Source organism: Streptopelia decaocto, assembly GCF_964273445.1.
Source record: "Streptopelia decaocto genome assembly, chromosome: Z".
Classification (NCBI taxonomy): Eukaryota; Metazoa; Chordata; class Aves; order Columbiformes; family Columbidae; genus Streptopelia; species Streptopelia decaocto.
In genome coordinates, this window is record NC_138657.1 from 62,667,677 (window position 1) to 62,695,070 (window position 27,394).

At 44.5% G+C, this 27,394-nt stretch overlaps 1 protein-coding gene across 1 annotated transcript in view; it reads left to right on the top strand.

The window, feature by feature from the left end:
• Positions 1–1,115: 1,115 nt before the first annotated feature.
• Positions 1,116–27,394, top strand: part of NPR3 (natriuretic peptide receptor 3) — a gene marked incomplete at its 5' end in the record, with an annotated part of 39,788 nt that continues 13,509 nt past the window's right edge. Inside the window, 3 exons of the mRNA XM_082074978.1 lie at positions 1,116–1,827; positions 6,510–6,632; positions 12,144–12,310. Of these exons, the coding sequence (XP_081931104.1) occupies positions 1,116–1,827; positions 6,510–6,632; positions 12,144–12,310 (1,002 nt within the window). The remainder of the gene's footprint in view (positions 1,828–6,509; positions 6,633–12,143; positions 12,311–27,394) is intronic.

The window sequence follows — 27,394 nt, forward strand, 5'->3', positions numbered from 1 at the left end:
TTCCAAAGCCTCTTTCACAAATCATGTTGCACATTTCACATTGACTTTATTCCTTATCCCAGAATAACAAAATCTTAAGCATAGCAGCTTTACAGACAGTACGTAGCGCTGAACAGGGATGCATTTAACATGCTCTGATTGGGCAGCAGTCTCAAGGTAATTTAATATTTTTTTCCTTATTTATTTATTTATTAGATTTCACTTTTTCCCCCAAGAAAACAATCTCAGACCAGGACTAGTTCTCTGCTGCTCAGGGCATGAAATTGTGCCTCTGCGACGGAGTTGGTGGGAAGTGACAGAAAACTGCAGCTGGGACCTTTTGGCTTGAGGGTCTAAGATGCCAGAGGGATACAGGCAGGGGCCAGTGGTCCAGTGCAGGCTTCTCCATGGGGCTGTGCCGTCCCTGACCACGGGTACCTTTCTGGGTGAGGAGCTCCGCCGAGCACCCACCCCTGATCCCTCGGGGCGGCTCAAATGCTTCTCTTATGCAGTAAACTGCAGCTTAAGCAGGCTGAAGGAACCCCCCAAAAATGTATTAAAAAAACCCCAAACAAAAAGTGCAATGGGATCTTTTACTCCCCGACTCTGATTGCAGGGACTCGCTTGGCAGGGGGAGCAGGAAGGAAGGTACATGTATTACATACATAAGCGTTATATATGTGACAAGGACACCCCCGCCCCGCGGTGTCGGCGGTCTCCACGCTCGGAGCCCCGGCGGGCAGCGGAGGTGCGGGGGGGCGGCCGGAGGGGGCGGGCGGGGCGGGCGGGAGCGGCCGGGCCGGCTCCTCCCTGCGCACAAACCCGGTCGCGCCGCGCAGGGCGTGCGGAGAGCTGCCGTCGCTCCCGCGCTACTTAAGCGGGGAGGGCGCAGCCTGGCAGCCCCGCAGGGGGATCCGGCCGGAGGGGCAGAGGCAAAAAATAATTATAATAATCTCTCTATAAGAAAACCAGAAAAACAGAGCCGAGATGCTCCGTCCGTAACCCGCAGGTTGGGGCAGGTTGTGAATTCGCCCAACACCTGAGAAATAAAGCACGACCGAACAATTTCGAGGCGGGCGGGGAAGTGGGGCGAAAAGTTTGCCGGAGCTCGGGCGCCTCGGGGTGGGGGGGGCGCGATGCCGCCCTGGCTGCTCGGCGGCCTCTGCTGCGTGCTGGCGGCGCGGGCGGCGCTGGGCGGCGGCTCCGCGAGCGCGGAGGCGGCGGCGGAGGAGGAGGAGAAGCTGATCCGGGTGCTGGTGCTGCTGCCGCAGGACGACGCCTACCTCTTCTCGCTGGGGCGGGTGCGGCCGGCCATCGAGTACGCGGTGCGGAGCCTGCGGGAGAGCGGCTCCGGTTTGCCGCCCGGCTACGCCTTCCAGCTCACCTACGAAGACTCGGCGTGCGGCAACCGCGCCCTCTTCAGCCTGGTGGACATGGTGGCCTTGCAGCGCCGCCGCCCCGACCTGCTGCTGGGGCCCGTCTGCGAGTACGCGGCGGCGCCGGTGGCGCGGCTGGCGGCGCACTGGGACGTGCCCATGCTGTCGGCGGGGGCGCTGGCCGCCGGCTTCGGCGCCAAGGGCGGCGAGTACTCGCACCTCACCCGCGTCGCCCCCGCCTACGCCAAGATGGGCGAGATGCTGCTGGCCCTCTTCCGCCACCACCAGTGGAGCCGGGCCACGCTGCTCTACAGCGACAGCAACCCCGAGCGCAGCTGCTACTTCGCCATGGAGGGCGTCCATGTGGTCTTCCAGGAGGAGGCCTTCCACATGGCCGTACACAGCTTCGACGAGAACAGCCGCCACCTCGACCTCGATGACATCGTCCGCGCCCTTCAGACAGGCGAGAGAGGTGAGTGGTGCTGGTGCGCCTGGTGTGGCTCCTCAGTGGCGTTTGGTGGCCGCTGAGATCAGGGACGGGGCGCTGGAGCAGTGGGGGACTGGAAAGGTCCAGTGGAAGGTGGGAGTCACGTCATGTCCCCACCGATGGGGAAACTTATTGCGGTGCTGTGCTGGCATCCCTGGGCTGGGTATCCCCTCATGACTGGGGACCACTGGTCCCAAGTTAAAGCTGAGCCCACAGAAGTCCATTAGAGCTTTTCCTCCCATGCCAGGGAGGGAGGCTTGCCCTCGGGAACCGTACTAGGAGGGTTTTATGAAATAGTAAGAAATCAGCTTTCAGCCAGCAGTCTGAGTTACCCAAAATTGCCCACATCTGTGGAGCAGCAAATCTGTTGCCTGTTCTTCAAGATTTTTGAAGTGACTTTCTGTACGTTCAAAGTCTAAGCAAAGGTGTTTTCTTCTAACCATGCTGTGTCTTGCCACGGGGATCCTTTTCCCTGCTCCTGCCGCTGGAAGCCCCGTTGAGTACGTCATAAATAACATGCATGTAGGGGAAGCGGTCATTGAGGGGAACGTGTGGATGCAAAACCCATGAGTGTGTGCAGCTATATTGCCATCAGCTGTTAACAAAACACCAGGGAGATGAATGACTTGTAAAACATCTTGGAAAGTCACCTCTGGGCTGGCTGAACTGACTCTGCTTCATGAAGTAGTAAAATGCTCAAAGTGCTTTAGGACGTCCAAATTTGTAGTTAGATGTGTTTTTAAAGTGAGCAATGCCTGCATACATGGGATTATCAAAAAGGCATTTTCTGTTGGAGGCTCTAACCAGCCATAGGCTTCCCCAGCAAGTTATTGCAAAAAAACAAAAGGTGTATTCCAGGAGTGGATCGCAGGATCAAGTTTAAGGAAGTCCTTTACTGTTTTCCAAAAAAGGCATAGATGTACAAAGTACTGTGTACAATTTTTACAGTCCTGGTTGTAGAATGTTAAAATAGCATCAAATTGGACCGATACAGATCATGCCATATGTGAATGGCACAACTGGTGTTACAGTACAGTAGTCTGTAGATGGAGCAGCCTTGCACTGCTGATGTTGTTACGCTACTGTGAAATCCTTAAAGCGTGCAGGAGTGTGTTTGAGATAACTGAGGTCAAATAGCATATGGCTGCTTAATTGTCTTCACTGAAGCAGGTGCTTAAAATAGAGCTTTCCTAGTAAGTAGCATTTTGGGACATATGCTGCATGAAGAGAAAGAAATGTGTAAGTGCTAGAGAAAACCACTGTGTGGGGAAAGATGCTTTTCGTTTTTAATCAGCCTAACTTGTGTGTGTGTGTGTTTGGCTTTCCTGATGCTAGGAGCATAACAGCATGTTTACTGAAGAAAAAGACGAGTGTTTGCCCTTAGCCAAAGGTAGCAGTGGCTGTGCTGTGGGAATGTGACTTATGGCTAAAGGCAAACCCTGCTTTTCAGACCATGCTGACGGTCAGGGAGGAGAGGCTTGCTTTCAGCCTGGGTTTAAATGCTTTGCTGAGCTGAGACCTCTGGTTTGCATCATTCTGCAGCTTGCAAATGACTGAATAAAAGCAGCCCTCTGTCTTCTTTCCCCTCCTTGTGACCTATGGGATCCCTGCCCTCTGTCTTACCTCTTTGTTTGTTCTCTGGCTCATGCCGCTACTGTGAAATGCAGCAAGTGGGGTCCTTCAGCTTCTGCTTATGCCTTTCTGTCTTCAAATACTGACTGCAGGACTCACCTGTCATGTTCCTCTGGGCCTGAGAGGTTGTCCTGCTGCTCATGGCATCTTTCAGGTTGTCGCAATATTTTAAAAGTCATGTATCGTGTGAAGGATGCACCACGTGCCTTAGATGAGGTCTTATTTTCTCCTGGGAATTCCGTGGAGGTTCCCTCCATGAGACAACTGGGCTTGTGGGCAACAGTGCACTGTCCCAAGCAATTTCTAGAAAGGTGTTTGGTTGGTTGGCTTTCTCACCAGTTTTTAAGGGCACCTGTGTTGCACCTACTGTGACACTGTCCTGTGCTTGGACCTCGTATCTTCTCTGTTTCCAGAGGCAGCTGCCGGTGGTGGTCCCACCTGAGTGCTCAGGCTTCCCTGAGCTACTCTGAGTGGGAGTGGGCTTTCCAACCGATCAGCATACGTGCTCAGAACTCTCCCAAGGCTGGGTAAGAAGCCGCCTCATCAGCTGGCCCTGGGACCCAGGGCAGAGGCTGGCCCTGTGGGTTCAGCTGCTGCTGGATGGGGTTTGCAGTGGGGTCTTGGAAACGTGGGGGACACGGGCACAGTCAGCCACATGCCCATGTTTGCCAGCTGCTGCCTGTTCAGTCCCTGGAGCCATTTCAAAAGGCTCAACTCCTAGAGCCACAATGAAATTGTGATGAAAAATATGATGAGAGAAGTTAACCACTTGTTTTTAATGAATTTCATTAGTAGCTCAGGCTCGCTTGTAGACTCAGTTAGCCAGGCTGCAGAATTAATGCTGTAGGCTCAGGTTTACCGTAATGGTTACAATCCCAGGACTGTGTGTAAGTATGTTCTGCATAAGAACATAGTCCAAGGGATGCACATAGCAAAGGGAACACTTACTCCTTTAACTGGAATTAAATGATAAAGTATTTATAGGATGAGTCAGTTATCCTAGTCAATAAATTTAGAATATTAATATTAGAATCACTGTGGTCTGCATGTATTATACTGGAGGGAAAACACTTCTTACGTGTTTGCATGTACACATTTGTATGTACACAATAGTAATGTACAAATGCAGATTAAATATACATAATTTATGTTTTTGGAAGGATGCAAGAGATGTGCCCATAGCTTATTTGCTTCAAAATCCTGAAATATGTAGTCTTTGCTCTCCTGCTGGGTTAAAAACCACATCCAAATAGTTAATATTACTTCCCTTACATTCCTTTAGAGGCTGACAAAATACGATTTAATGTATTCTAAAGTAGGGTTTCCCCCTCCACGCTCTTCTTTAATTCCTTTTGCCTAGTGTCTTTTACTGGTGTTGTGAGAATGTCTTTGATTCCATCTACAGATTATGATTTTATTATAAATGTGAATTATAAAGGCAAAGTCATGGGAGAATTGGGAGGGCAGCAAGGGAACACTTCAAAAGGAAATCTCTCACCTATACTGAAATTAGGAACAGTGAGACAAATTCATTCCTGATGTGCATCTGGAAAAAATTGGATCAAAATTTTATAGTAAGAAAATTTTTTTTCTTCCTCTCCTTCATGCTAATATACTTCACAATGGTCATGAAATATGTCTTGCTCAGTTGCTCTGGAAATTATTATATTACTCTGCTATAATCAGTAGGACAGAGCTGTGCCTGGTATAACTCTCCTGAAGCGTGGGGATGTACCAAACGTGACTCACCCCGGCAGCGCATCTGGAGCTTTATGCCTGTGATGGCATCCAACCAGAAAAGTGATGGGAGAAGATTCATTGTGTGCAAAAAGATTTGGCTTATTTGGCCTTTTCTGTTCTTGCAATAACACTTCTACCCAGAAAAGCTGAATGTGGTTTTGATTCAGTTTTATTGTTGGGGTGAAAATATTTGCATACATGATTGTAGCTCTTAAGCCCTGCCATGCATGACGGCGTTCTTAGAAATGTGCATGCAACTGGTTACGAATCATCATCCCAACAGGATCTCTTACGATTTTGCTGTAGGATATAGCCCTGAAGCATGCACTGCTACGATACTTGGCTGCTCCCTCTGATGTCGGTAACTTCATACCTGTAGTTTTGTGAACCTATATAAAATTTATAGTATGATGTGCTGAGTGTGGGAGGTGTCTCCCCATGGCTGAAGACCTCGCCTGAGTTCCTGCTTCCACTTTGCAGAGGGAAGGGATAGCATGGGGAGAAGTTCCCCCTGCCCAGCAGCAGGGGAAGGGACCTCTCCACCACAGCTGTCACAGTGTGGATCACAATACCCACATGGAGCTCACCTGCAGGTTTGTAGGTCCCCTTGTAGCAGCAGACCCCCTGGCTCTTGGTCCATGATAAGTGAGGCTCTGTGGTGTTCAATCTTGTAACCACCTTTAATCTTACACTCAGAAAGTGGCACTTGCTTTTCCCATTTCTGAATGTTAAGTGTCCCATCAGAGGTCATTGCCTAGGATTACTATATAGTTTCTGTAGGGAGATGCTGCTCAATGTTAACAGTAGAGAGTCAACAAATTCTAGACTAGACACCTAAGTTTTAGGGGAGTCTGCACCAAGCTGTTCAATGGAATGGAAATTAAAATGGTAATGTCATTGTATCATCTTAATTCTCCATCTTCAGATTGTCTTACATCCACTTAGAAGTAACAACAGAGGGTTATGGTTGCAATTGACTCTACAAATATATGCAGTTGAAGAAATTTGAAGGCAGAACTTATCACGTGTTGTAGGGGTAAAAAACTTATATCACACACAAGCTTAATTTACTTATTTTCAGAGGAGACAAGGGAATAGGAAGCCTCTTTGTGTTTGGTACCTGTCTTCTGTCAGCTGTTTGGGAAATCAGCTTTGTTTGCCATCTGTGTTCATGTTTGTTGCAACACTGGGAGGACAGCTGGGGTCACTGTCTCTGGCAGCATTCATGCTTAACAGGCTGTTCCCTGAAATTCTTGAACTGCTTCCTATCTGTGTTTTCCATTTTCTTCCACCAGTTGTTATCATGTGTGCCAGCGGTGACACAATCAGGAACATCATGTTGGCTGCTCATCGGCAAGGAATGACAAACGGGGACTATGCTTTCTTCAATATTGAACTCTTCAACAGCTCATCATATGGTAATGTTTTTCCTGCCCAAGTATGTTGCAAAGTCTTCTGTAACCCTGGTAATATTTTTTGATTTGTTAGCCTCAAAATATGCCCCACTGAGTCGCAGAATACACCACCGTCTCTCCCTATTGTTACAGTTACCTTCCACTTGAGCAGTGGTATTGCAAGAAAGGATCTCGTGGCTATAGTTGCCACTGGATGGATCACAAGATGCCCAATACACTGTGGGCATTACTTATTTAGTTACTTGTAGGGGAAACAGCACCAGATGGAGACATTGGTTATAATCGCGAGATGTGGGTACCCCGTGCTGTGTGAGCTCAGCTCTGGGTGGTTTGCACCATCCCCAGATTTTTGACTGCCTAATCTCAAGGCAGGGGTATTCCTGGCTGCCGAGTGGTCTCTGCAGATGGCTGGAAGGAGGCACTGGCAATGCCTGGGGCTGTGGGCAGCTGCGAGGTCTGGGTCTCCAGTAGCCAGCTCTGTGCTGGGGCATCACATGTCTAATTCATTGCAGCTTTTGATCAGAAACTGCATCTGCAAAAATACTCATTAGAGTTGTATTGAAGGGAAAGTACTGCATGGGGTATGGACAGTTCAAATGTACTAGAGTAGGTGGGTTAGAAGTGATTGTACCCCCAAGTAAAAAGGAATAGATTTGTCAAATTAAAACATGAGTTTAAAATGTAAATGAAATATGTTTGATTTTTGAAATATGCCTACATTCAGTTATATTTGATATTATGGCAGTACATGGTGGGAACTAAACCTGCTCTCAGCTGCTACAGCTGTGTCAGTTAAATTTCAGAGCAATACTGGAGCAACATAGAATCATAGAATCATTCTGGTTGGAAGAGACCATCAGGATCATCGAGTCCAACCATAACCTAAAGTAACTCCAGCACTAAACCATGTCCCTAAGAACCTCATCTAAATGCCTTTTAAACACCTCCAGGGATGGTGACTTCACCACTTCCCTGGGCAGCCTGTTCCAGTGCCTGACAACCCTCTCTGTGAAGAATTTTTTCCTAATATCCTATCTAAACCTCCCATGACACTTGGCCAACTTGAAACCATTTCCTCTTGTCCTGTCACTTGCTACTTGGGAGAAGAGACCAACTCCCTCCATGCTACAACCTCCTTTCAGGTAGTTGTAGACAGCAACAAGGTCTCCCCTCAGCCTCCTTTTCTCCAGGCTGAACAGCCCCAGTTCCCTCAGCTGCTCCTCATCAGACTTGTGCTCCAGACCCCTCACCAGCTTCATTGCCGTTCTCTGAACTCTCTCCAGCACCTCGATGTCTTTCTTGTGATGAGGGGCCCAAAACTGAACACAGGATTCAAGGTGCAGCCTCACCAGGGCTGAGTACAGTTACATGATCCCTGCCCTGGCCCTGCTGGCCGCACTAGTTCTGATACAAGCCAGGATGCTGTTGGCCTTCTTAGCCACCTGGACACACTGCTGGTTTATGTTCAACTGGCTGTAAATCAACACCGCCAGATCCTTTTCATGTTTGCTGAGTTTTAAACAACATCAGGTGGCTGAAGCTAGGTCCATGCCTGGAAACCAGGTTTTGTTGAAGTGTCAATGAGGCTTTTGAGAGAAGCAGCCTCTTTTGCAGGTGCTGAGAAAATAATTGCCCCCCTGCAGGCTTCCTTAACTAATCTGCTACAATAACAAATTCATTTCAAATTGAAAACCAAGGGGGAGTTGAGAGAGAAGGAAAACTTTTTCTTTCTTTCAAACCTCAAAAAGTTCATCAAAAGGAACAACTGTATTCCCAAAGTTTGATGTATTTAGTCTAGTAAATCAGTTCATTGTAAGGTAAATTCTTTTGCATACATTTTTTGTTATCCATCTACCACCTCTGAGGTTATTTCACAGTAAACAGTGCTGTTGAAAAAACTCTGTAATTAATGTATGTAACTGTTTAAATTCAGAGATACAGATACATAACACGTTACAGGTGCTGCTACATGTATCATCTAGGTTAATTAACTAAGTGCCAGGTAATAAGGAAATCACTTAAATAACTTGTTCTGCAGAACAAGATCAAAGCCAATGGTTCGAATCAAGGTTTTATTTTTGTTGAGTTGAATTTGGAATGCATAAGCAAAACTATTTGGCATTGCAGCCTTTACCAGGACCAGAGCAAAAAGCTGAAGGTCTACCCATATCAGTAGTCACAGAACCCATTTCTGTAGACCCTGGGAGCTTTGCGGGTTTGACTTTACTATAAACCACTGATCAAATAACCCCTCTGGCTGCCAGTGGGGGCTCACTACTGCTGCGCTACTGATGCGCTTCGTCTCAGAGAGCAGAAATGCATCCAAAGTGATTCATCTGGCCATAGGTACAAAGACATGAGTCAGTGTGTGAGCTGGGCTCCCTTTGAAGGGACAGGAGAGAAGCAGGCACCCCTGGACAGGGATTCACCTCATCCTTAGGTGTCCACTGTTGCACAGATGAATTCTCCCCTACAGCTGATGGTTTCCTTACCTTGGCTGAAATGGGCACAGGGTGACTGCCTGGGAAGTGCTGATGTTGGCTGGGATGGATGGTACCCAAAGTTCTCCTTGAGTAGGGGATGCTCATGTAAGAGCAGTGACTGCTGCCGGTGAAATGCTGCCTTTTGTAATAGTTTTTCTGTCCAGGATGCTATTTGCTAGGAGGTGGTGGCAATGACAGGAGGCAGTGTTGCCATCCCCTGTGCCAGGAGGGACCCTGTCATCACAGCTGGTGTGGGGTGAGTGTCCCCAGTGATGCAGCCCCCAGCAGACGGCTCTTTGTTCAGCCGTGGACGGGGCAGCACTGTGCCGTACTGGTGTGAGACCTCCACATGGCCCGGTGATGGGAGCAATACCCATTTGCGCCATGGTCATGTGGGAGCCTCAGTACAATCCCACCTTGCATCACAGCTTGTCCAGTGTTGTAGCATTTCCAATGGATTAATGAAAACTACCTGTTTTCTGATGAAGCGTGGTTAGAATGTGGCATTTCCTGACATTTCTTGGTAATAATTCTTTTAAAACATTTTTTCTGTTTCTTTGTGAATGTGTTTCCCATGAAGAGTGAAATGACTGTGCATCAAAAGTTAACTTTTATACAGATGATCCTCGCATATGAAAAGCTAGCATAAAAAGAAATATAGAGAAATTCCCCCAAAATTCTTTGTTCCCAGTGCCTGGTAATAATAGATTTTGTACATTATAAAAGGTACAAAATCTAACAGTGGGTGTGATTGGCAAACTGGCACTTTGCCTTTGAGTTCAAATGACCATATTGCAGTTTGTTGTTGCCCTCTGTTCTGAATACTTTTAATTTTTCAGAAGAGCAGCTGTATTAAATGCCAAGGCTGCAATAATTGCACATAAGTACTGTGGCAAGACAACCTCCCACAAAATAATCCATGAAGGAATTAAAATATGTAAATTATTCTAGGAACGCTGTTATGCAAGTCTACCTTCCCTGCTCCCAGTGTCAGGACTTTTAAAAATAAATATGTATAGTGTCCAGGACAGAAACTTATTCACATTCTACCAGCACTACCACTTTTTTTGTATATAATCTCACTCTTTTTAGCCATCTCAATTTATAAACGCAAAGGTCTAGCAAAACCCTTATGCTGTAGTCTCTGCTGTACTTCTTGTATATTTTACCTCTGAAATGCAGGTACCCAGCAGGGGCAGAGGCTTTTCAGCTTGGAGGCTCTGGCAGGGCTGGTTTGCTCAGGCAGGGAAGCTAGCAAGGCGTGCTAGCTTACAATTGCCAGATGTACATTTCTTCCTTTTTGAAAGCAGTTAACAAGGACAGGGTGCAGGCATTGAAGGGAGGAGTGCTACTTCTAAGGGTGAAACCAGACGGTGGGACGTTAATTGCTCTCCAGGGTTTCCACTAGGTCCGATAAGTAGAATCCTGGCATAAGTAATTTTGACCAGTTAAACTTGTGTTGGGAAAGAAATCCCTAAATCAAGGTGGATATATCTAGAATTCTTAAGAGAATTAAATAGCTGGGGGGGGAAAAAAAGTTTGCAGTGCTATTTGATGCTGAGCTGTGGTAAACAGGACTTTTCTTGGGTGGAAAAGTGAGGTGAAAGGACTCAGGTATTCCTGTGTCTCCCTCCCCGTGTTGGGAGTGATGGGAGCTGCTCTGGAGCCAAAAGCAGCACAACGAAGGACTTGTCCTCCAGAGAAATGCAGGTCCTTCTTTCCTTCCCCTGTGTTCTCTTAGGATGCAGAGCAATCCTGCAGTTATCCTTTTACTTTTTTTGACAATAAAGGTAAGGGGTGTGGGGGCAGGGAGTCCCAGCAGCAGTGACAGGATACTGGGAGGATAAAACACAGGCTCTGTATTCACCCGCTTTGGGGGACAGGGGTGGCCTGTCTGTGAATTTGCTCTTGCAGGCACGCGATGCAGCTGGTAGTGCTGTGCAAGGAGCAGCCTGGGTGTGATGCCTGGACCAAACCACTTGCTTATCTCGCTCCAAATGGCACTGTGGTCCTTGACCCAAGCAAAGCAGCCACATCCTGTCTCATCTCTGGGTCCCATGTGCCTCCAGGTCACCCTTGGGAGCTTAGTGTTAGTCTTTGTCTTGGTTCATTTAGTCATGGTGGTGTTTGTTGCTGTTCTTTGAAAAATAACTACCTAGCTTTTAATTATTTGTAAGCATTTAAAGGCACATTGCTTAGGGTTACCAATGTTCCCTCTAGGCCTCCTTTTATTTATCACTTACACAGGGTAGCACAAAACCTGTTCCAGGGCAATGTGAACCTTTCCACTACCTTGTGAAGCTTTGGATCGGGGTCTCAGGACCTGCTAAGTTCAGGCTCTGTTAGGCAGAAGGACTCCTCTGCTAATTAACAACCACTCACCTATCCTGCTTTTTAAAAAATCTCATTACTGGTGGTCTGAGTTAAATTGTTCCCCAGCCATGTCACAAAACATGTAAATACAGCACAGGCACAGGATCCTATTTTATTTGTCAGTGTTTCTTTTCCACTAAGAGCAGGGCTGGTCTCGCAGCCACTGCACACATGGTTTTCTCCTTGACCACAGTAGGAGAGCTGTGGGAGAAGCAGCTGCACCATCTTTCAACCATTCGGGGTGATGATCGTACTATTGACTTTACTGGTGCCTTTATGACTGTCCAAGAGTGTCACTGTTGGAGTGATGTGTAACAAAAACTTTGTGGTTGGATCTTCCCTCACTTGTTCTAACTTAAATATCTCTGCATTTGAGATCTGGCACTGTTTTCTTTTTTTCATGCTCAGGCTTCATCACACCCTTTAAAAATAAGCAAGAGCAGCATGGGAATAAACTTGTCCTTCTGTTCGCACATTAACTTCCCACCAGCCATTCTTCCCTGCCCAGTTTCCTGCTCATCTTGGAGCAGGTTCAGTTCTCCCTTCTATTCTGCTGTCTCCCCAAGGTGCAGAAGAGGGAACTTTTGGGTGGAAAAAGGAAAGCAGTCCTGTCATGGTACCTAATTTGGAGTTGGAAATATGCTTGGTTTCCCCTTAGGAAATGGCTCTTGGAGAAGAGGAGACAAACATGACCTCGAAGCCAAGAAGGCATACTCGTACCTCCAAACCATCACTCTGCTGAGGACTGTGAAGCCTGAGTTTGAGAAGTTCTCCCTGGAGGTGAAAAGTTCTGTTCAGAAGCAAGGTCTGCAAGAGGATGACTATGTAAGTACTTGATGACAGGCTTCAGGTCTCAGCATCTTCCAAAACACGCTCCTAATTAAAGCAAAAGTAGCAATGAGCCTTTCTCAGAACAGAATCACTTTGATACAGTTGTAAAAGCCCACTGTTGCTTATATAATTGCTTTGTTTTTTTCTTTTGAGTTTTGTGGATAATGCAAATGGCAGCAAGAATAGACATGGTCTAGGTGCACTAGGTTTGTATACCACCAGAAATGGCTTGTTGGCCTTTGCTTTCCCCCTCGTTTATCAGCAGTACGACTGGGGAAAGGCAGATTGCCAGGTCTCTCTCCCTCTTTCATTAATCATTTGCCTTTTTTTTTTACAGGCAAAAAATGAAACTCTTCATTTTTCTTCTCTTCCAATACCCTTTTTTTTTTTTAGAATCAGATCTCAAAAGTTACAGTCTCTGTATTACATCTGATGAAGTTTTTCTTGATGCAAATGAGAAAAGTGGTCTTATTTCTCAACTAAGCATATTTAGTTGTTTATTTTAAACTGTTGTTTATTTTAAACTGTATAAAATATCACTGTAGTGATTACAAGTTTTTTTTAAACCTAGAGGAGTGCCACTGTCCCCTAGAGATGGATATAGGAATGTATGTCTTTTTTAATCTCTCAAAATGTAGGAGGAAGATGCCTCTGAAAATTGCATTTGAGCTACTGCAAACCTAGGTCATTAGAGATTTTCATAGGAAAGTGTTCTGTGAAAGCAAGAATGTATAGCACATACTTACAGGGATTTCTGCATGCTGATACAAGTATTTCCCAGACAGTCAGCCTTCCCCATGATGAGGAGTAAACTGTTTGAATACGCTTAGAAACAAAAGAGGCTTGAAGAGAGTTTGGTCAGTCTTTAGCTATAGGAAACGAGAGCTGTAATACAAACAGTGGAAAAAGTGGCTATCAAGAAAAATGTCAATCTCTTGCGATTAAGAGCATGAGACAAAACTTCTCTGGTTATCATACATGTATACAAGTAGAGGAATAGTGAACCCATAAAGATAAAAGAAATTTTTAATTTGTAGACTAAGGTGGCATACTATATCATTTTTCAAGAAAATTCAAATGTTGCTGTGAAGTGCGCTCTGTGAAATTAAGGTGCTACAGCAAGGGTAAATGTGTTTGAAAGCTGTTACCTTGGGTAATCGGAAAAGAACTGGTATATCCAGAGCACCTGCTTTAACTCCTGAAGGAAGGTTTGGAGAAATTTGTGCCCAAAACACAAGAAAGCAACTCAGACCCCTCATTTACTAGATCCCACTTGGGCACTGGCCGGAGCTCTTCACTTTAAGCAATGTCCCCCTCATGTGGAGGCATCATCTTTAGTTCCAACCACAAGCAGATGAACTTAAGGTTGTTTTAATAAATGACCTTTCCTGCATTTTATTGCACAACCTCAGCTGTTTTCAGAAAACCTGTGCTTAGAGCTTGGATATATTTTATTTAAGTATTTTATTTAAAATGTAATGTTGAATCACATCAGTGGCTTGTATCTTTCCTGTGAAACTTTCAAAGTCGAGACAGGCAGAAATAATCTTTCGTTGGCGTTCTTTGCCTTGGGTTAGTAGAAAAACCCAAACTGAGTTCAAGCTGCTGCTCCCTGAACAGCATGCTAAATGAGTTTTGAACAAGGCATGGGACTGTAATTTGTGCTATTCCTCCCTTTTCCCCCTCTACGTGCCCTTTTGCAGATGTCACTTAGCAAGATACGTACCTTGAAAATCCGCTACCTGCTTGCATTTGGTGAGAAATGTGATTTTGAATCTTAAAGATTCAGTCATCCCCAGTTCTGTGGCTTTTCTAGAGCAGCCGGTGTGACATTGCCCCAGATGAGAAAAGTGTAAAACTGCTGAGATCTCAGGATTCTGTCTGTCCAGCTTATGAATGATGGGTCGTGTTATGGTGGGCAGTTTGGAGGTGAGCAAGGGGATGCTTTGCTGTTCTTTAGAATGGAGACACACTGTAAACCCTATGCAAGTTCAGTGTTGGTAGATGTTGAATAGATGCAAGCCCTGTTATGGTCAAGTGGAATTGTCTCCATGAGAGAGCAAATCCCCCAGTGCCAGCAAGGGGAAGATTTTGTAGGCTTACAGAGCTGTGCACCTGCTGCCAAAAGTCCTCTTCTCTCTTTCCTCACTCCATGGTTGCTTGTGCAATTAGATGTCTGTGCTTCTGGCTGTCCCAGGGCAGCTGTGCAGATGCCTGGCTCCCTGCTGCCTCGTCCCTGACCTTCCTCTGCCTGGCTCTGAGGGATGCCTCTCCCTGCATCGCACTCCCGCCTGCAATCCAGAGCTTTTCATGTTGCTCCAAGCACTCCTTCACCCAAAAATGCCAGCCTTTGCCAGGGCCAGGCAGCAGCATGAACCCCTCCTGCCGCTGCTGCTGCCTCTCCCACTTCTCTTCTTGCTCCGTCTTTCCCACCTGGCTTCTCGCACCCTTCCCAGTCTCTTCTTGTTGGGGCACAGGGAGGACTTGTTATCTGTCTACACCTACCACAGCTTTCTGCCATCTGAAACAGCAAACCTTGTCTCATGAGAGGCTCATGGTGGAGGCCATAGGGTTCTGGGCCTCCTGTGGAGGAACTACAGGTCATGGCTATGGGGGAAGGAGGTTTGGTTTCAAATGCAGAGTGTCCTCCTGTAGGCTCACATAGATCTCAGCAGAGCCTCTCCTGCCTGCTTTCTCACAGCTTCCTAAACGAATGGGAAAATAAAACTTCTTTAAGAGGGGCAGCCTTGAGTTGAGCATGGCAAAAAACATTAGCTGTGTTACTTTATTAACAGTATGTTAATTTTAACTACCTGGTTTGCCTTTCATAATTTATGATGAATTTTGCATTTCCCCACTTTGGACAGGGAGGAAGAGATGTTTCTTATTCCTTTAACTGATTGTTCTGCTGTTGTGTTCAGAGGAGAAACATTTCAGGACAGCCTTCAGGCTTAAGAGAAAAAAAATCCACTTTAAAAACTAATGGGGAAAAATAAGAAACCAAATCAAGGGCCATCTCCTTCCTGTCTGAAAGACATGTGGGTAGTGGGCATCTCATTAGTGATGCTTCTTTTGGCAGCGTGGGAAGAAAGTGGTAACGTTGGCCTGGGTGTGTGCTGAGCAAGGCTGTGTCCTCCAAGGGAAGCTTGGGAGGGAGAGGTCCTTCAGCTGGCTGGGTGGGAAGCAACGGAGATGGATTCTTTTCTTCTGGATTCTGCTCCTGAATACAAAAACTCTGGGGAAAGATAGTCAATGGGATGGTCCATCTCAAGTCCTATCTATGGGTGTTGAAATATAATCCTCATTATTTTCTGCAAGCTGTGTCCCAAGATGATGAACTCGGGGGGATTTGGGTTTGAAGCATTCAGTGTTTCTGCTTTTCTGTGCCTATTTTTCCAGTGTCGTGGGAAAATGGAGCCCCAGGTCCAAGGTCTAAATTATCTTGCAATGACCCTATCTCAAACACAAGTCGTTAGCACTGCCATTTTGTCCTGGCCTCTTGCCAGCACTAATCCTAAAGGCATTATTATCTACCAGAAAAGAATATCAAAATAATGGAAAATAAGCAGATGACAGAAGGAAAGATAAGGGAGACAGAAAGGGCAAAGTCCTAAAGCAGCAGCCGTCCTGTTGCCGGATGGAGAGCACATATGGCCCTTGGAGGAGTTACAGGTCAAAGAGTGTTGGCCATCCTCATATCCAGCTGTGAAAGAGAAAAACGTGTTCTGGGTTTGTCTTTCCCAGGTCAGAAATTGCTGTTGTTTCTGCATTGTTGTTATGGTGTGGAAATGGGGAGCGGGGAAGAACCTTTGCCTTATGAGTGAGCAGGACAGTGGGGAAATGGCAGTTTCTCCAACTCTTTCAGAAATGTCTCTTGTGAAGGAAAAAGCTTCCTTAAGCATCTTTTATCTGAACAGTGTCAAAAATAAGAGTGGCAGAGAGCTTCTGAGAAAGCATCTTGGAAGTGTTTGTGTAGGTAGTAGTTGCACAGGACTGGGCTAAAAATGGTGATGTTCCCTGTCTGCAATGTCCCGTTGCAACATCCCGTTGCAACAGCTGCCCGAGTCCATTAGCAAATATTAGTTTGCTTGGTCACTGCTTTTTTAGAGTCTGAAAGCAGTTACTGTCATGTTAATGTAACCCAAAGAACTGTGGGTTGAGCCATCAGATCTGCTCAGCCCTTGTTTCAGCACTTAATAGTGCCGTGATTGTTTTTCAGGAAACACCCTGTAGCTCTGTAGGACACCTGACCATTTTATTTCATGCCTACCAAGAAACTGACTTCTTTGATAAAACAGTCAAAAAAAGAGGAATTTTTTCAGAAGTCCATTCAGATTTGGGGGTCAGGCATGAGGACAGTAGGATCACTTTAATGTTATTACACAAATTATAGCAGTTCTCTCGTTTCTGTAATGTTAATGCATTACCAAGACATTAACAAGAACGTGTCCTGGTTTCTATAAACCAATTGAGATCCTTGGTTTAGTTGCAAAGTACAGGACAAGCTCTGCTTGCAGACCTGTAGCCTGGGTGAGATAGTCAGCAATGGGAATTGCATGCATTTACTTGAAGAAAGAATTTGAGACTGTCTCTGAATATGACTAACTCCCAACAGATACTCTGGTTAAAAATGTTTATGAATAAATAGTGTTTCAGTTAAAGTGTGTGCATGAGCCATTTTTATTAAATAATGCCAAACACTTAATGAATTGGCGGTAGGGTGCAGTTTGGAAGCTCTTAATGAACCTTCTGTTCCCAACTCAGGCCTAAAATTCAATAAATGCTTTTTTTATGGCCAACACAGTATTCTGAGGTGGTATGATTTTACAACCCGGGATATTTGCTCTTCTGAGGTTATGGACCACCCATGGCTTGCTTTTTCTTCTCATGTAAAAGCTGAAAATGTAACTAATTAAACAAATATTTTTGCTGTGTTAACTACATGGCAGCATTGTTCCTGAGGTGGATGCATGGGTTTTATCCTATCCTTTCCTATCCTATCCCTTTGCACACTGAAAATGAGCAGCAGGAGAAGGGAACTGGAGTCCAATTTGCCTGTAAACTTATCTCAGTGAAAGAGTGAACTACGTAGATTAATTAGATCAGTGAGATGCTACTAACTATTAGAAAGGGCAAGTCTGTTTTATTTAACGTTTACAGCCCTCTGAAATGAGAAATGATCTGCATAAGAGCAACTGCTCGAGCTCCAACAGTTAACTACAAAAGCTATGTGGGAGGTAGCTGTGCTCATAAACTTTATCATCTCATCCATAACATCCGTGCCAGACTCTTCCCCCTGTGTATTCCTTACGTCAGCCTTTTAATTAGGATTGTACACCAGCTAAGATAAGGGTTGGGAGAAGCAAGTAATTCAGTCGTGTCACTGGGAGAGACACTGAAAATGTGATGCATTCAGCAGTGTACCTCCCACTTGTCTTTTCAGGCACAGGCAGGCGAGATTAATGACAGGCAGGCTTTTGTGTCTCTTCTGACTACATCAGGGTAGGAAAGTGTTTTGAGGAGATTTAAAAAAGAAAAAAGAAAAAAAAAAACAAACACAAAAACACAAACAAACAAAAAAAAAAAACCCAAAACTCTGCCAAGGAATAATTTGTTCAGATGAATAGGTCTATTCAGCTGCTTGAGAGCTTTGCTAATTGTGTTCGAAAGAATAAAAGCAAACCACAAGCTGCTTTCAGCAGCCGGAAAAAATGGGTTCACATGCCAACTTATTAACAAGATGAATTCTATTAGTAAAACATATTTAGGATTTTCACAACCAGCCCTTCACCCCTTGGAATTAATGAGAGTTTCTTCAGTTTCTGTAAGAGCAGTGTTGAACTCTGGACTGCTAAATTTGGTGAATGCAGCAGATGCTATTTTTTTTTCTGAAGTTAATGCTTTCTCAGTGATATGAAAGAGTGGTGTCTTCCACATTGGGGTCTAAGGCAAAACTGCGGCATAATAGTATGCTATTTGCAGTTAACAGATGTCATAAAAGACAGGAAAAGAAAGAAATTATTCTTCTCTCTTCCAGTGGATTTCTGTTTAGTTTTTCTAGCCTGTCTAAGCATATATTTGAAGCTGTCTTAAACTGTGGAGGAGATAGTATAAAACTGTAGGTATATCTGAAAATAGTAACATCTGAACTCTTTGGGAATGTAGAAGTTTAGAGTTGATCTTCATATATATGTTGTATATGTTCCATAGCCCCATGTTTTCACTTGGGTTTCACAGATATTCACATTCCACTTTACTAAACAGGCACTCAGACATTTATGGGCAAGGCACTCTGTCTGTGAAGTCCTTGCTAGAAATGCACCTTATTTTCCGCTAATGAAGTGTGGAAAATAGTCTTTCAGCAAAGTTTGTAACCTGTTTTTGTTTTTAATGCCTCTCCATGCCATTTACATCACTAATGATCCAAAAGCTAATTTGTCCCATTGGGGTCTTGTTTTTATGTAAATCCATAGGATTTTTGACACTGGTATTAAGTGGTCCTCAGGCTTGGCACTAAGGTGTTTGATTTAAGGCAAGGAAAGACTATATGTGTCATTTTGCACAAAATGACGCTTGAAAACTGAAAGAACTTTGCCAACTGACTTTTTAGCTGATAATACCTTCTTCTACAGGCCTTGTTCCCTGAATACTTATGAAAATGACACTGAATTGAAAGTTTTCTTTTGAACTGGATGCTCCAGTCTCAGCACCATGGGTGCTGATGAGGGTTCACCTGTGCTGGTGGCCTCATGCTGTGGTAACATAGGCTGGGTTAAGAGTTCAGTGTTTGAAGTCTGTCTGAGCCGAACAGTTCAATCAGAGTTTGATCAGGATGGTGCCAGGGGTTGAGGGGAAGAAGCCACATTTTGTTTTCTTTGGGCACATGAAGGAAGGACAATTCTTCAAGGCCAGAAATGTGTATTCCTTCTTTTAGAGCTCCAGGGCAGAAGAGATATTGCCTCCACAGGGGCTGATCCCAAACTGAGGTGGTTCATGGAGGCTTTCCTGTACTCATTTGAGCTACTGATAGGGTGAAAGCAATCCTGAATGACAACAGGATTCCGGTGACAAGTCTTCCTGAAAGAACCGTATAGGTGGCAATCAGTAACACCTGAAGTCTGTGACTTCTTGCTACATCAGCTCATTAATTTCTGATGGCTGAGTGCTGGGGGGTTAAGCAACCCGAAGGTAGCCCTGAGAAAGACTTTGTCTCCAGAGAGACAAACCCTTTAGCAGGAGGGCATGCTGGCTCCATGGGTCACCCAGGTGTATGAGCGCTGGCAAAGGCCTGTGGTGGGACTCAGGTGTGCCCCCCCTGGGCTGCAAGGGAAGATCAGTGTCCCAAGCTGACAGCTCTGGGTTTTTTTCAGTGGATATTTAGCAATTCCTCTAATGTGGAGGGATTAATCTAGTCAGCCTGTGAGGATGGGCTGTGCATATAAAGGCAGCAGTGCAAGGAGCAAGGAGCATGAAAGGAGCCATAGGAACACACAGGTGGATAATCTGAACTTTCTTCCTCTCTTTAAGTAGACTTTTTTTTCCATTAGGAAGGGAAACCTGAGACAAAAATCAAAAGTTTAGTCCCTTCCAAGAAGAAATAATACATCAAGGCGGATTGAAAAGACAAGGACTATCTATGTCCCAGAGCAAATGAATAAGAGGGGCATGAGAAAGGGGCATGGGACAAGGGGAGGAGGGTAGGTGAGGAGCTCCAGGCGCCTTTTGCTCCGTAGCTGGGAACAAGGCGACATTCAGTAGGCAGGAGGACATTTACATTTGATGGGACATAGGTTTGTACAATGCATCCAGTTAGACAACCAGACTGCAGACTACAAAATACATTAGAAAGCAAAATCAAGCAGGATCTCAGAGATCAGACAGACAGTAAGGAAGCAAGAAGCTAAAAGAGTAAGGTTTTAGCCTTTTGGAGGGGCTATAAATCGACAGATTTTGAGGGTTAACTACCATGCTGCTGCTGAAGGGTGGGAGAACATATTCCAGGTGTGTAGCTGGAACATTACTGCCTGCTGACAGGTACACATAAATATTGTTTGAGATAGCTGCTCTACCTCTCCTGTGCCAGTTGGATCCTTGCAGGTATGCCAGCAAAGGGATGGTTAATCAGCCATTCATCAGATATCCAGTATCTGAAGGAAAATAACAAAAACAAGTCATTAATTTTTAAATTATTTGGAATGGAGGCATGATTAATAGCAGCCTGAGGGTTCGCATTAGTTCCATGCCGTTCAGGTTTACAAGCCTGTATGCCCATTTACCTTGGTAATTAATAGAAGGATAATTTGCCATGGCAACCTCAGCCTCAGGTGGGCGTTTCTGGCAAATTATTTACTCCCAGCCCAGGGGTACCCCAGTGTTGGCAGCTCATTCCTCACCCCCATGGCCTGGGATCCAGCTCGGGGACAGACTTACCCCAGGATGCCCTGCAGACAGGGCAGGAGAAGGGTGGAGCTCAGACTCCAGAGATCTGAGCCTGAATTTCTCTCATGCTAGCACAGCAGTCACTGCCCCCGGGGTTTTAGATGAAAGGGGCATGGGATTTTAAAGGACTGGCTCCCTGTGGGGTTTTTGTAAAGACTTGACTGCATCTGCATGCAGAGGGGTGTTTGTTACCTGCCTGTGGGAGAGTTACGGAGTCACATCCATCCCTCCTTCTCCCCCTTCTCTGCTGGCAAGGGTGAAGCGGGGTGCTGGTGCGTATGAATCCTGGTTTTGTGTGCCTAATTTTTGCCTGGTGCTGAATGAGGAGCTTAGATGACTAATCCCGGCTCCCAGCATACTTTTGCTAATCACCACTTTTGGCTGTGCCTAAATCGTTGGTGTTTATCCAGCTCTTAAAACTGCATTTAAAGCAAATGCTCTGCTGGGTGTCCTTTGCTAACCTGCTGCAAAGCAGAAATCAGATGGTTCTTTCATCAGGTGGTCTGTTATCCCATCAAATATTTCAGCAGCCCACCCTCATACTGTTTATTTGCCAGCTAGTACAGCACAGGTAAATTCAGTTTGGATGTGTCGGTTTTCCCCTAGTTTTGCATGAGACCTGATGTGCTCTTGAAAGCTTTTAGTATAGAAAATAAAGTATTTCTGTGATTTTTGTGGTTTGGTGATAATGTTAGAAATCCAGAACCCAAAACAATTGCACATTGTACAAGCATAAACATTTAACAAAAAAATGTCCTTCCTGTTTGTCCTTGCTCTGCATTTATTTAAACCAGTTAGCTTATTTAACAAGTGGAACTGATTTTTTCAGATGAGTGACTCTGTCATCCTGAAAACTGAAATATGTTCCTGCTTGAAAAACAAACTTGCTGACTAACATTTAAAACTTAATATCTAATGAAAAGACTGTTTTGTTTGTTTTTTGGGTTTTTTTTTGGTTAGTAGGTGTTTATCTGCAATTAAAATGTCCCAACGGTTGCATAATGCTAGCTTAAAATGTAGGCATTCATGACGACTATATACAAGTTATCATCAGACTACCAATGGGGTTCCTAGAGAATCCTATTTAAAACAAGCATGCTTTAATTTCTCTGTGTGTTCAGCTGAAAAGAGTGACTTCTTTAATATCTCTTATGTTCACCACTGTGACTAGAAGCATGATTTCTGAATGTAGTTTTGCAACTCATCACACAAACGACCACGTAGCTTGTTAGAAGGCAGGAAATCAGAAAAAACTAGAATGGTTAATTTTTAAATGACAGCTATATCTTTTACAGTTAAGATCTCTTCAGTATTCAAGCAATGATGATATAGTGCTGTGTGCTAGAGATCCTTTGCATTGGTCTTTTATCTGAAGTTAGAGATGTATTATGAACATTGGAAAGTAGATTTCATCCTGCAGGAGCATATTAATGCATTCTCTGATTCTGCCTTTTTCATTGACAGGTAGCCTGGAGCCCTTTAGAGCTAAATTACATAGATGCATAGTATGTATGTAAAGTATACAAAGAGAAAAAATTACCCTAAATGATTATTCTGTAGGTAGTTCACTTCTGGTACAAAACAGTGCTGCTCTTTAGCTACATCAATTGCACTCATTTCAGAACGATATTAAAAGGTAATGCAGGAACCAAAACCACAGAGTGGTAAAACAGCTGGTACCAACTTGCAGAAGGAATCACTGTGTGCGTTGGATGGAGCCAAGAGTAAATTCTGTGCAGGTTTGCAGGGGGAAAATCTGGTCCTAGAGGTGCTCCCTGTTCCTGGAGCAGAGCTGATTTTAGCTCATCCCCCTCCTGCTTTGGCTGCACCATTCAAGGTCCAGGGGGTGGTCTGCAACCCAGTGATGTCAGTCCATGGGTTTGGTCCAAAGTTTGTGCAAATGAGCGACAGTAAGAGCGTCTTGATGTGACCTGACTGGGTAAGGCTCTGAGTCTGCTGAGGCGGCAATTCCCGTGGCTGTGTTCAATGGAAGGAGAGGTTCTTGAAACGTTTCTGTTGGCAGCCGGCACTGGGGGTTTTAAAGCTGTTTTCTAGATAATCATCGGAGAGGGTTGCAAGCAATGAACAAACAAAGAATGAGCAGCTCTCACAGGCAGCGGGGTGGAAGGGTTCTTCTGTGCCCTTGCATCTCGGTTGTCGCTGTGCCCTGTCGTGTTTTAGCTGGTGTTTCACAGCTCAGCTCCCCTGCAGTCTGGGACTGAATAGGTTTTTGCTTCAATTCACCATTGAAACAAAAGAGCAACTTGTGGCTGCCCCAGCTGGATGACAGTGAGTACATCTACCAGTTTTTCAAGAATGGGGTATTAAGAAAAACAAGGAAGAGAGCATGAAGAGTGAAGAGGGGATACAAGAGCAGATGACCTGGCTTTATGGTTAGTTTTCTTTCCCTAGCAAGAAAATAACTTTCACTGACAAAATCCCTTAGGTCTCTGAAACTGGCAGCCTTTTTTAAGTAAATCCCAGATACTGGTTGTGAATTTTTTTTTAATTTTCTTTTTGTAAATTTCTTTTAATTCAGCAGACCTTCTTGTGGAACAAAGGGCTGGGTTCTGCTCCACTGCTGGCTTTGAAGTGGGTGGGAGTTTGCCACTGGTGGTATTTCAGGCCTTTTGGAGTAAGCATCCTCGTGTCTAGGTGGAGCAAGCGTAGCAATGGTTTGGCACATTGGCTCCTGTACTAGCTGGTCAGATGCACGGCTGAGCGGTGCAGGCAGGTGTAGGCACAGTCCTGTCCTTAAGGAAAAGGGCTTAGCTGCAGTAGAGCTTCTTCGTGTCCAAATCAAACAAAAAAAATCAGTAAAAGCAGGGATCTCTATATAGATCTCATATCTCAAATGATGCTTGCAGGCTCTTTTGTGGTGGAGGTAGGCAGGTTGTGACCACTGCTTGCTCCCCAGACAAGACATACCTATGTCTTCTCTCTCAACTTGCACTTCAGTCGCAAAGTCCTCACGCTGGGGCTGCATCTCCTGGTGTGCAGAGTGCTGGGGCGGACCTACGTGTCTGCATCTCCTCAGTGCTCAGCATTACACTGTACCAGTAAACACCGGTGAGGAGATGGAGGCAAGCAGGCAGCCTTGGTGCAAAAAGCCTCCTTAAAGTTAGAGGGAAGTGGTGTCTTGTTCTAATGCAGTGCTGTGTTTTTAAGCTATATTTTTAAAGCAGAATGTAAGCCTCAGTTTGCAGAATTCACATAATAAAGTCACATCCTCCCCTATAAGGCAAGTCTCATATGGGTTTCCACAACCAAAGATACATGTCGGGAAATGCATGTAAAAAAGTCAGCCACGTCAGGCTTTCTCGGAAAAGCTCATAAAGGAAGGACCATAATTATAATTGGCTTGGTGAAGAAAGACTAAAAAGAGAGAAATGACAGTTAAATTACAACTTCTTAGAAAAAGACTATTTAATTGAGATACATTGAAGCAGCATGAGATATTAGGAAAACACCACCTAGAAGTGAGATGTGCTGTTGTGCTGGAGAAGCCCATAGTCATGAAGCAGGTGAACCAGCTTGGCATGCAATGGGTTTGAAGTACATCATGGCATATATATATTTGAAATATATTGCTGTATTTGAACTTTGTTGCTATGTTTTTACCGTGTCATGCTGTAGCTTTACAGTATGAGTATTGCTAAAATTCATAAAGGTTCATTCACAGTATTCTAGTCCTGAGGTTAGATGAGCTTCATGTGTTTATAGGTTCAAATTTCCATACTAGATTGCTTCAAGTTTCATCCCTGTGGACTAATCTGAAAGAGTATGTACATATATACATATATATATATAGAGTATACCAGTGGACTTTCAGTGGGCATTAGCTCACCTGGGCCTCATGTCAAGTATGTAGATTGCTAAGATTTTTGCAAAAAGTCTGAGTACAACCAATGTAATCCCCCAGGGTCCTCACTGATTTTGCCTGAGACTATAGTTTAACAACTTGAAAATCACTGTGGGTGTTCTGGGAAGTAGATGTAGAGACCCAGTTTGGGGTCTCTTGTTAGCTATTGCAGTAAAAAAAAAGTGACTATGATCCTCCCCACCTAGGACTGAAGTGGTATCAATTGCTGTAATTGCTGCCATTCAGAGCTAGGCAGTTCCAGGTGGAAGAGAGTAAGTTTACTTAACAGTCAGTGAGCAGGATTTGGAAAATTATGGGTCCTGCATAGCTGTAGCTTGGCCGTCTTCCACGTGTATGCTGTGTATGCTGTTAACACCTTGGTATATATGAATAGTGTGGTCACACTATAGCTGCTTGGGGAACTATAACTTTGAACTGTGTAAAATTTATTCATGTGATTTCCATGGAGAAAGTTCTTTTCCTGATGGAAGATGGTTAATTAGAGTAGAAAGGTAGCTAAATAAAAGGTGCAAATGCACGCATATCTCATCCAGCTATGCAGTTTGCTTACCTGTTTTTTAATTATATGGAACCTTGAATGGGATGTGAAAGTAATATGGAAGATATCTCAGCAGGGGGGTTTCCCCATATTGTATTGCAGCCTCCAAAGATGTCCAGCAAACCTGGCAGCTTCTCTGCTGCCACTTACATTGCTGATGGCACACGTTGAAGAGTGGCTTTGCTGTGCAGTACGGGTCAGGGACAGCAATATTTTAGTAGACCTGATGTGCAAACCGTGATCACAGCATTTGGAGCTCAGCTTGCACCTGTAATTAAAAGAACCAGCATAAATCAAAATGGATTTTTTTTTTTAGAGCTCAACTAAAAGAACTGTTAATTACCTACAGATTAGTGGATCTTTAGTAGCTTTTGTAATCTGTTTAGTTTTGTCCTGAGCGCTGTCTAATGTTGAACCACAGTTTATTAATCACTATGGACACCTACAAGCAACCTGTGAAGACATCTTCACATTTAATCTGGTTCCTATTTGACACATTAATGGAAGATATACTTCTGCCCTTTTTAACCCTGCAGCAAATGAAGTTGGTTTTTTTTTTAAGTATTACTTATTCTTTCTGTCAGGTATTCTAAAATTTAAATAAACACAGCCCAAAACGTCTAAAAACTATTGAGAAAAAAATCTGGTGTCAGTCTGTTTCATCATTTTTGATAGCTGGCTGCTTCATAATTTCTGATAGGACTGAATGTAGAACAGAAGCTCCGTTAAAATAATAATAAGAAAAATAATAATTAAGAAAAACCTTTGTACCGATGAGGTACATGAGATGTCATTAACAGACTTATGTTGCCTAGAAAAGAAGTCCTGGGACTATATGGCTTGGGACATTGTTCCAGTAAGGCAGGACCAGTGTCAGGCAAAAGAAATTTTGTGCTCTTTTTACTCAGAGGATATGTTGCAGACAGTCCCAGGCAACAGGCCTGCAAAATGAACCTGAGTGAGCTCTGGACAGGTGGAAAATGGAACAAAGAAAGAGCAACCCCTTCAGAATTACCTGCAGCTGGTATTTCACATTGCAATATTCCTCCCATCTGCAATATTTTCTCCTTTCTAGGTTAGTTCTACACATTGTGGAACCCATTCTCTGTGTATGATCATGGCAACTTCAAAATGATTGAGCAAGATGGTATGCAGGAAAACTTGATGCCCTTCATGGCATCCTATATCCCCTTTCACAAACTGGTGCTTGAACATGTCCCTGGATTAGTATGAAAAGTAGCCAGTGTGCTCAACTAATGGTTTGGCTGGAAAGTGTAGGTGCAGTCACACATGCAAACAATAAACATTACTCTTTTGGCAAAATATTTCAAATGGCATACATTAACAGCAGCTTCACCTTCCTTCACAATGTGAGATAAAATGCTGGGGTTTGTGCGTGAGGAGCTGAGAGGTGGCGCAGATGATCTTCTGATGATTTTCTAATGTGATTTTTCATGTGCAATGTCAAGGACTTTTGGCCAAGAGGTGAGGTAGGGGCTGCAGTAGTAACATCCCGAACTGCCAAGTCAGTTTTGACAGGGCATATCTGGCAAATCCTCAGTGTCTGCAGGAGGGTTTTCAGGCTGGTGGCATGGGTAGGCTTCAGATTGAGCAAATTAGCTGACAAAATGGATTTTGAAGGTTGTTGTGTTAACACTGAGAGGTCTTTGCCATAGACAAAGGAAGTGACAAATAGCTTTCCTTGAAGTGGATGCCAGCCACAACCTGTAAATCAGCCAGCAGGGAAGTAAAGCAGCTAGAGAGACTTATTTCTCTCCCGAGAGAATGAGTGTCACATCAAGAAAGCCCATGTTTGATCATCCACAGGCCACTTGGACTCTAACGCTGGCACATAAAGCAGTTGTCAAGCTTTGTGGTTTCGTGGTTTGTGGTTTTTTTTTTCAATTCTGAAAAATTAAACCACTTGCTGGCAAAGCCTGTGCTAGTGTGCACTCTGTCCATCAGCTCTTGTTATTGCACCAAAAGCCTGACTTTCACCTCTTCTTTCATGCTTTCTTCTTAGGTCAAAATGACTGCAGTTGCCTTTTATTCTTTGGCTGTCAGACTGAGCTGAGCTGCTCTGTGCCTTCTGTAGCACGGTGGGCTCTTCCTCTGAACTGGTGGTGCATTTTCTAAATGAAACATAGGTTAGAGTTATCTGAAAGTCCAATTTTAAATGTCAGAGCAATGTAAACTTTTGTATTATCAGTAAATAATT